At 39.2% G+C, this 10,738-nt stretch overlaps 1 protein-coding gene across 2 annotated transcripts; it reads right to left on the bottom strand.

Moving 5' to 3' along the window:
- Positions 1-281: 281 nt before the first annotated feature.
- tspan4b (tetraspanin 4b) lies at positions 282-9,146 on the bottom strand. Of its 2 annotated transcripts, none has more exons than XM_020608164.1 (9): positions 8,829-9,146; positions 8,317-8,414; positions 5,962-6,031; positions 5,487-5,678; positions 4,954-5,028; positions 3,472-3,567; positions 3,148-3,261; positions 2,305-2,388; positions 282-1,293 (listed from the first exon to the last, which is right to left on the bottom strand). In XM_020608164.1, the coding sequence occupies exons 3-9, from the start codon at positions 6,028-6,030 to the stop codon at positions 1,225-1,227; spliced, it is 699 nt and encodes a 232-aa protein (XP_020463820.1). In that variant the 5' UTR covers position 6,031; positions 8,317-8,414; positions 8,829-9,146; the 3' UTR covers positions 282-1,224. The 2 variants fall into 2 exon arrangements, with proteins under 2 accessions (XP_020463820.1, XP_020463819.1); XM_020608163.1 differs by having other exon boundaries at positions 8,317-8,385.
- Positions 9,147-10,738: the final 1,592 nt, after the last annotated feature.

Genomic DNA, 10,738 nt, shown 5'->3' with positions numbered 1-10,738 from the left:
CTGTTGAGTGAGGCAGTATGGAAGCATTTCCACCCTAAACTGGCAAATAAATCTCCTTCTCTTATTTGGAGAATCTCACTGATTCTGGAAACACCCTGTGGTTTGCATTAGATAACTCACACTGAGTTGGCAAAATAATGAGCATTAAAAACCAGCTTTAACAGAAAATGTTATATACAATATCTGTTCCAATAAAAAGATGAAGTTGAATAAACATATTTAGTAAATAAGAACAATGAAGAATGACAGAAAAATGCCTCAGGCTTTCTTTTCTTTCTTCTTTTTTTTTTAATAATTCAGTAATAATGACATGGAATGTAAAGTCAATGAACCAGAACGTGTGTGCATATATTACAGGAATAATACACGTGAAATGTTGAACAAAGTGAACTAAGTGCTACATAAAAATATTTTCTTTTATGTCTGTTTGTGTTCTCCATTCATTAGTACAGCGGGCCTACCTGTCTGACAATAATGCTTGACTTAGGTAACACACAAAAGGAAACCAACAGGTTATAAAATTCACGGTCCTGTCTCCTCTTTCTAATACCATGGATGGACAATTAAAGCCAAATACTGAAATTATGAATAGTGAGTAGAATTACAATATTTCTTGCAGTCCTACTAAATGATAGAATGTCTCTTTTGTTGTTTCATATAATTTATAACAAATTTGACATTACTATTTTCTATCAGTAGCTCAAATTAGCTACTCTAGAAACAAAATACTGTAAAATAAGGAGATGCATATATGCCTCTTTTTTTTTTTTAATCTTAAGATGACAGTATCTCTGCTCAGGTGACTCTCGACATATTTAGGTAATTGCAACATGTTTTGGCTGGAGGCCAGTGGATTTTAGTGATAAATCAAAACGTTATTGATCAGACATAATGCAACATTAAACTGTGATGAGGTTCATGATATTTCTATAGCTGGAACTGAGACAACCAACTGTGCTCATCATCTTTGTCAGCTTCACTTGGCTAGTTTATCACCACTAGCTTTGTTTGTTCATTCTGCCCACTGATGGATTTAGATAGACAGTGGTGGTTTTTGGGGGGAATCGTAAGAGGAATGTATAGCCAAGCCTGAACCCAAGATAAGCACTAGAGTATGACAGTCTGAATTGAAGGTTTGGGAAATTCAGATCAGGTTGGGGGTGAGGAATATTGAGATCCTCGAGGAGTTTGTGATATCACAAGGCAGTGAAAACTGGTCTGCACTCAGCCCAAGTCCTTCTCAGCACAAAGAATCTGACAGTACATCATCATGGAGAACACCAAAGCCAAGATCTGAAAAAAAAAAATAAGGAGGCACACAGGGGAAAAAAGATAACCTGTCGGAAAATAAAACATTTTAACAAGCTACACAATCTTTTCCCTGAATTCTGGGTTCTCGAGTTACATGAAATACAGATGTTTAAAACATCAAAATGCTTTGTCTGAGACCATTGACTGACAAAATGTTAATAACAGCAACATTAATTAATGCAACGCCTCCCTGGGCAAGAGTTATAGAGTCAGAGGTTCATCAAAATAAAATTAAGTATTTGTTCATTTATATCAATGTTGTACATCATAGAGTAAATAATAAATGATGCTTAGATTGGTTAGCATGCTTTCCATAACCATGTTAGTATACCAAAAAAGAGACCTAGAAATCACTGCATTCTAATACATTAACCTTTTAGTCACATATCATTTCCTTCATAGAGATTTGATTTGTAAATCTTAAATGTTGAGTGACTCAGATGAACATTGTAACATTTTGATCAAGTCAGAGGTCCTCCCATCAGTATTTTGGCACTTGGACAGCTAGGACACGTAGTGTGATCTGTTAGTGAATAAAGTAAAACTGAAAATGTAAATATGAGGGTGAGAAAAATATTACTTTGGAACTTGTGGAGTACATGTTCCCTCCATTCACCCTTACACGCAGGACACACTAAACTCTGATCATGACTGGATGGCCAAAAGAGAAGGTGAAAATACAACTAACTGAATAAAATAAGAATACTAAATATAATCTTTATGCAAACAAATTGCATTCTTAATTGCATAAAGCCTGGCAGGGTGTCAGAGTACAAATCTGTACTGAAAACACATTTACATTTTAGATATATCAGAAAGAACAACATGTTGTGTTGTAAGTGTGTAACACTGAATAACAGTTTTTGCCATAAATTGCTGGGTTTGATGTTTGATGAGCCCAAGAGATGAGGAAACATTCACTAAGAGCAGAGATACAATGGTTTAAACTGAACGTATGAATATAATTGATGAATAATTGTTGCAGATACCTACCTGCACAACACCAATACAGACTCCAAACACCAAGACTGAGGGGATGTTGTCTAGCAGCCACTGCCTGGCCTTCTGATAACATGGCTACAGAAGACAAACACAGAGTGAGAGCATGAAGGAAAAGAAAACAAGAAGTTCGCTCAAAGTAAAATGATAACATAAGAAAAGATTAAGTTGTTCCATTCGAACAAGGATGTTATACTGTATCTGAGGAGGGAGTATCAAGGAGTAAGGAGGCTCCCGGAGGAGCCATGAGAAAGGATACACAAGCCCATCCTTTGTGGATGGCTTTTAATGAACCAACATGCCTCTTTATCCAAAAACTTTTGTTGACTGGACGTTTCAGATGAAGACTAGGTGGAGAGGGCGTGTCATGTTGTTAACATGCTTCCTCGAGTCACATGTTTTCCTCACATCTTACTTGGTGGGACTAGGAAAAGACACAAGTGAGGAAAATGATGCACCCAACATCTTTGCTTTGGGAAGTTTAGGCTTTTTGAGAGGTCTCATGTTCTAGATCAGAGGCCATTAGTGATTTTGCTGGTTGCTGATCTTCCCCTTAACCTTAAATCAGTGTAAATAATTACTCTTCCCTTGGTTTGAAGCAAGACCCACTGGTAACTGCATGATTAATGGCATCACAACAACTTAGCCACAGATACTGGATACAGTGAGTAGTTCCAGTCATTTCAGACACACTTGCCTCAGATGCACATCTGGAACAAATTTAGATTTTATTTTGCAAAAAAATGACAAAATGGAAAAAGCTTGTTAGGTGAAATTTAACCACTCTGGAGTCTTGGTTCTCCATTAGCCCCCATTACAAGAGAACAACAAACCAACCTCACTCCATCCGTCAGCGCATTGGTCTGTCCCGATGGAGCAGCAGGATGAGGGCAGAGTTCCATTCAGCACATCATACCAATCTGTTTTGTTAGTTACTCCACAGCATTTGAACTGCGGGAAGAGACAGAGAAATACATGGTCAACTACATAACTTATCTATACATTACAGACTAGTCTGTATTGAAAACAGACTGCTCAACGATAGAGGGTACACACTGACACCACTGCTTCACAGTACCGGTACTTTCATGGAGCAAGTAAAGGTAGAGGCCACCAAACAGTCAGTTGTCTGTAAATGCATTGCTTGCTGAGAGTGCTCACCATTTTCTGGACATTGTCCCAGGATTTTTTCAGTCCAGGTTCAGAGTTATAACTCTTCATACCTTCCCTTAATTGACCTTGTGCTTTGGAATCCAGCTAGCATAAAGAGAAAGACAGAAACATGCAGTTAACCTTTGAAGGGTCACATGGGACTGCGGCCTGTCTCAGCTGGAACTTGACATAAACCCTTGTATGTCTGAGCACACCAGTCCAACCACAAACATTTTCCCAAAGTTCTGCTTTTTAAATTACTTGTTTCATCCAAAATACAGTAAAAATCCTGGAGATATTACATTTATAGTGCTATAAAAATTATAAATAAAACAACTGCCAATTCAGAACCACAGAAAATGTTTTGTCTTGACAAATGACATAATTGGTTAAGCGATAATCAACAGTTTTTTTTTTTTTTGATAATTGATTGATGTGTGACTCTAATTGGATTTTTTCCAAGTGACTCAGATCTTCTCTTTTCATGGATGTGAAAAAGTAAAACTACATTTTTTCAACTCAGAGCTGGTCCATGTGACCACTGTCACAACGGTCAGATAAAAATTCCTGTGATTTTTGTCAACATCTTACTCCTCTTCACATATGCATATCATCTGTTGTCATCATTCAGTGTCAGTCCCACCGATAACAATAAATAGTGACAGGGGTCAGTGGAGAGGCGAGAACATTTCACAGTTGTTGGACATTTATGGACAAGCTTCTGATCATACCGAGGTGGAGAGGACACGTCATAAATGACCAGTTTGTGAGGAAATTTGATTTGGTCATCACGCAAATGATGTTATTACTGTTACTCTTGTGCATGCGCTTGGCTCAGATCTGGTGAACAGGCTTTTCAGGTGCGTACATAAAGCCTGATGGCTGATAGCTGTGGAGCAGACCTGCACAATGTACAGGAGGAAATTCTGACCACTCTTCCTCACAGAACTACTTCAGCCGAGTCATATTCCTAGGATATGTTTCATCTGGCGTGAATGGCTCTCTCAGCTCGTTCCACAGCATCTCTGCTGGGGTGAAGTCTGGACTCTGATGGGGACGCTCCAAAGGGTGGATATTCTTTGCAGCCCCTTGTTTTCATACACGATCCTTCCTGCCCAATTCAACCTTAGTTTCATCAGTCCAAAAACATTTTCTCAGTAGTGTGGTGAAGGCTCAAGGTGCCCTTTGGCAGACCTCAGGCATGCAGTGATCTTTCTTTTTATCTGGAGAGCAGCAGCTTCCTCTGTTGTGTCCCGCCATTTGTAACCCTTTCCAGATTTATGCAAATCAACAGCCTTCTGAGATCTCTTTCTTTGAGGCATGGTTCATATTAGCAGATGCTTCATGTGAACAGAAAACTCCAGCTGTTTGAGTGTTTCTTATAAGTCAAAGTAACTAATTTTACTGTCTCATTGCAGTGCACATTGTATTGGATGTGACAACAGAAAACCCTGAAGCCTTGAACCTGAACCTTGTATACAGTGATCTCACCTTGTCATGGAGGATGTGTATAACCAACACCAACGTCACCTCTGTCAGGACCAGGAGCAAGAGGATCACAAAAAACTGTGGAACAGAAAAGAGCAGTTGAGCACTGACATTACAGAGTATTCAAGTGCAAGTGCTGTAGATTATCCCCACTCAGGTGGAGGTGCATCCAGATTAGACCGTGTGAACATGAACAGTGTGCCTCATTTACATCTTTAACAATAATAATCACTTTTATCGGCCAAGTATGATACACACACAAGGAATTTGTCTCCAGAACACCGAGGCAGCCATCTGTGGCACCAACTCACACAGGTGGTGGCACTATCCCACCTTCCCATGGTCATCGGAAGCAACTTGGAATTCAGTGCCCAAGGACACTTCGACATGTGGACTAGAGAGAAAGAAACTGAACCGCCGACCGACCTTCTGGTGAGGAATGATCGCTCTACCTCTTGAACCTCAGCCGCCCCATTACTGCGTTTCACAAGACATAAAATGCCTCCAAAATATTCTGTGTTATGAGGATCTCTCACCATGAACAACAGGCAGCGCTGCTCCTTAAGGGCTCCAAGACAACCGAGGAAGCCAGTCACCATGGTAATGCCACCAGCGACTAGCAGCAGATTGGCAGCTGAGAGGGATGGAAAAGACAGGGGGAGAGAGGAAAACTCTGCCTGCGTGAAGGACAGCCAGACTCCAACGCCAAACAAGCCACATCCTCCTAGCTTTTCAGAAAATGTAATGTCAAACCAGTGTCAAAATGCAGCATTTATCCCAGTGCATCATCCTGACAGTGATGCGTCTGTGTAGATGTAGTATAAGGAACTGACTTGTCGTGTCTGTAAAACTCAGTGCTAAATAATTTCAGAGGCATGCAGCATATTCAAATGTCCACAACCGTTTGATTTGAGTAACACTCTGAATTGGTGTAGGTTAAAATTGTTTTCATACTGTAACTGATTAAACAAATATGACACCAACTTGGCACTGGCTTGTGCGAATACTGACCCAGAAGATGAGGTTAAAGACAAACATCAAATATTTGATGCAGCACAAACACCTCTGAGACACTGGCATCCTGCAAAAGACAGAGGGAAGAGCAAAGGAACAGTGTTTATACAACGGTGCATGCCACTGGTAACTTTATGTGCTTCCATTGGGGTTACTATGGTTAAATAACTGAGTGCAGAATTAATGTGTAGTATCTGTTATGGCCTCGTTGTGGTGTGTTTTGGGTTTCCTTGATGAGAGGACCGGTGTGTAAAAGGGCAGCACGTTACAAGATGGAAAATGTATTGTTCAGGAGAAACAAAGTTTTATTTATATAGTTTAAAATGATGCATTTGTCTTTTTCAGTGACTTTTGTTTTAAGACAGATGAGAAAAATCTTTTATACAGCACTGCTTTCTGATGTCTGAAATGACTACTTCATAGTTGATGCCATCACCCTAGTTTTAAACACACACTGTTTTAACACATTATGAGTGTGTGTTCATAGTGGAAGTCTGATTTGTCTCTGACTGAGTGGTCCTCACACCAACTACTGACCCACACAGGAAGTCAAACTGCTGACAGGAAGGAAGCTCCCTCCCCTTCTTAGTAAGCCTAATTATACTGACAAAGGCATTTCCCATGGCCACTGTGAACCTGTGCCTCACAGGAGAGCACATCTTTCACCATCACAGCACAATTCTGCTTCAGAACATAGTGAGTAGGTTCTGTGGTTGACTATGAATGTCATTGGAAATACCATTTTTATGCTGTAAAAATAATGTTTTCCTGTTTCCACAGCTCCAGCAGATCAAGTGTAATTACTACATCACTGATGATAGGTTTAATTTTTGTGAGTTAAGTCCACCCTTCATTACCAGCCCATCAAAATTACACTTTGTTGACATTTTAAGGACTGGTGAAGAGAGTGACTTACAGCTAAAAGCATGAATACTCTGATTTTTACTTTGTTTCGATAATGGGCTGCTTTACTTGAGATTAAAAGCCTGATGATACCGTTAGCATAGCATATACAAAATTAGCATGCCTTAAAGCTTAGCATGTTATTTATGTGGCTTAAAACTTTATATATTGTAAACATGAAACTCTCATATGAAGGCAATAATAACTAACTATGATTCTAGGTATGATGCTGAATTACTTTCTGGATGTTGTGGAAAAGATTTCTTTTTGTGCTCTTTGTGTCATTGTGTGTTTCTATCCACTATTTTTATGTCAATAGTCAAAGGATGTGGTAAGATAACCTACAGCTGTGGATGGATTACTGAACAGGCCTACTGGGCACAGACACAGAGGCCCGAGGGACCGGAGGCTCTGTATGAAATAACTTAATATTTCTGTGTTGAAAAGTCAATTAGCAACACAAAATGAGTACAAACGGATGCAAAACAGCTACAAAGAGATGCAAAATGGGCACAAGGACATGCAAAACAGACTCATAGACAAAAGCAAGTAAAACAGACAAAAATAACCACAAAGCCACTAGCAAAATAACTAACATGAAAAATGACCAGAAATAGTTACAAAATATGTAGAAAGACATACAACAGGGCCACAATTAAATGTAAAGCAAAACAACAAAATACAGCCACAAAACAACTAAAAAGAAACACAAAACTCTCTTTCAATCTGTCAGTCTTGATCCTATGTAAGAAGGGCAGGGGGGCCTTTTACATGTCTGTGCCCAGGGGCCCAGTGTCTCATGATCCGTCCATGCCTACAACACTAACCCCAGTAACCCCATACACCATACGTATTTTATTGGTGCTTTTCATATAGCATAAAACAAATGATCCACATATAGTATGTGCTGTCTGTCAGCACATAGGACTGTATATGTAAAGTGGTGCTGACGTATAACAACCAGCTGGTTCCACTGCACTGCCTTTACTAGAGTTATTACATTTCAGTTAGAGCAGTACTTATTAGAATTCCAATTTAAAGCCTTTCCTTTACGTTGAACTGTAACAGTTTTCTGTATTTATAAATAAATTTTTTCCCACATGGGATTTCACATGACTGTCTAAGGAGGAAAAAAGTTTTTGAATTTCCTCTTTCAAAGTATCTGTCTTGTTTTTCCTGTCTTTTTACAGAGATTTGGCCAGGTCAAGAACCGCTTAGCTCAATCCACATGCATGTTTTCTGACATTTGTCTTTTACCTTCCAAAATCATTAAAAATGAAAACTAATTGATCTGACCATCTCCTGATCTGCCATTGCTGTTTGCTGAAGGTTAGAATTTGGATAGGTTTACTCATAATCCCACCAGCTGCTAGAGATCCTTGTCAGACAGATGTAACAAACAACACATGCTCTTATTTTCATTGTAAGAAGACCCTGAGGAAAACATACCTATTGACTTCCTGTTTCCAGTGCAGATGTTACCAAGAAATCTAGTCAACCAGACCTGACAGAGAGTGGCTGTGAACACAGAAATCCAGCTAAACACACTAGAAACAGAATTTTAAGATGGCATCAGAAGAACAAGTTTACAAAAACAAAAGCTACAGTATACATGACTGTACATGAAGAGAACATATAGGTAAGGTCTGGATAGGTCCTGACAATGTTTAGCCAAGGAATATCACCAAGCAGCTAAACAGAAACCTATGGTATGACAGCTCATTAACTGCTGCCAAAGCTGCACAGTCCTTTATATCATGATAGACAGACCCAGTGTCTACTGAGATCCACAGGAAAATATAGTGCAGTTTTAATGCATGTAAACTAAATATATACAGTAATTATCATCATGAAATTAGTATTAGTTTAAACAATGAGAGTTGCTTTAGCATTAAAGTGAAGTTTGTGATGCACAGGCTTGGCATCTATGTAGTTCTATTTGCAGTACAAATAGATTTTACCTTTCAGCTCTCGTTTTTGTCACGTTCCTCCTGACTCCTTCCCCCTCTTCTTTTGGTCTTTATGAAGTTTTCCTTTTCAGATCTCCTTTGGATTGCTCCCTGGACCAGCCAGGCTTTCTTTTCCTCACTTCCTCTGTATTGTTCTTCACTTGCAGACTGTGGATACCCGCTTTCCTCAGTTCAATTGTCTTCTTCTTCAATTCTGAACTTTATGACATCTTAAAATGATTTTCCATCTGGGAAGTTGCACCTTTTGTGCTGTCCTCTTTTATTAGCAGAACTCCCTCTCTCGCTTTCTCTCTCTTGCTGTCTCGTCAATTGTTTCCAGATGTGTCTTGTTGCCCGCCCCTCTGTGTTTCTCCCCTCCCTGTTTTCTTCGTCACTTGTCCCTCCTCCAGCCCACTGCCTCTAAACCTTACCCTGCTTCACTTATCCAGTTTTTTTTCTCTTTGTCCTAGAAATTGTAGGTCTCTCATCTGTGTCCTCTGTGTTCTCTTGCATAGCTGTTCATGCACATACTCGTACATGCTTCTTTTCCTGACAAATTATAGCTTTACTTCACTCTACTGATGACCCTGTCCAAAGCACACTGTTGCACATCGAATGGTTTTTAAAAATCTTCAGAACCATATTCTGCAACAATAGAGAGAATCTAATCTTTAAAAACTAAAAGAGGATAAACAAAAGTTTAACTTTTAACAGTAAGTACAGTAGATGCTATATACAGCTATAGAGAGTGTGACATTCGAGTTCAGACAGGAGAGTACACCAGACATATTCTCTTTTATTTGCTCATTGGAACTTTCTGTAATAAAACTGTGGGCCTGAGTTCATCACACCGACTCTTTACTTTGTACTTTAAGCAGAAAAAGAAGCTGTACAACATTTTCCTATTAAATAAACTCAGCCTCACTTCCTTCTCACTTGCTCTTATGCTATAAGACTTGACTGGAGTTTGTACTAACTAGACTCACTGGGAGCTCTGGTCCTGAACCCACTCTGCTGCTTTGCTCCTCCTCTAGATTGTCTGCACAGTTACCACTGCTGCTGGGTCACTGAAAGATTTGGCTTTTTCCTAATAAAACTATTCTCTATGCTTTTTGGCCACGGCTATACATTTTTAACTTTGTTATTCATGCAAAGTGAGTCAGCAGCAGTCCACTGCTGTGTTTTAAACATGATGAAGACTACAGGCATCGTTAGACCCCTTTTACTGGGGCAAGTGCACCAGTATTGTCCGGCTGTGTCATAGTAAAAATGACACATTTGAGTTTTAACAAGCTCCTATATGTGGCAGTGGATTAATTTAGGTCAATAATAACAGGAAAATAATTGATTTGTTTTAATCCCGAATGTCAAAGCAAAATACAAGCTGAGGCACAACGGTCTGGGTTCATACCCATGATGCACAGTGTACCTCTGCACCGCACCGTGCACACAGTCCACGTACTGGAGCACAAAACAAAAGAAAGCAATGGACCGTATGTGAAGGGGACTAAGCTAAGTTTTTGAATGATACCAATAATCTCAAACATAACTGGCTTATGTAGATGGACATAAGAAAATTATTTAGAGGCTGAGACAGTGCAGAGGTCCAGATTAACTGTTTTTCTTTTTAATTAATGATTTGTTGATAGATTAACTTGTGAAAGTTTAAATTTGACAAATCAAAGTGGGGCTGCTTGACAATCAAATGATATTATTGTGAAATGCAGAAGAACGCAAATAAATGTGAAATACAGGGCCAGATGTTTACACCATAAAATCATGTTTTAATGTATGTTGAAATAAATATTTTCATAAAGATTTTTATCTTTACCAGTAGTTGTTTGAGTATTAGTAATATGGCAGTGGGACAGTGAGCTAAGCAAGGGAAGTTCACATAATACAATGTGGAGCACATTTCATTC

Source organism: Monopterus albus, unplaced genomic scaffold (genome assembly GCF_001952655.1).
Source record: "Monopterus albus unplaced genomic scaffold, M_albus_1.0 scaffold92.1, whole genome shotgun sequence".
Taxonomy (NCBI): Eukaryota; Metazoa; Chordata; class Actinopteri; order Synbranchiformes; family Synbranchidae; genus Monopterus; species Monopterus albus.
The sequence above is the reverse complement of the archived record's forward strand: the minus strand, read 5'-3'. Positions and strand labels throughout refer to the sequence as shown.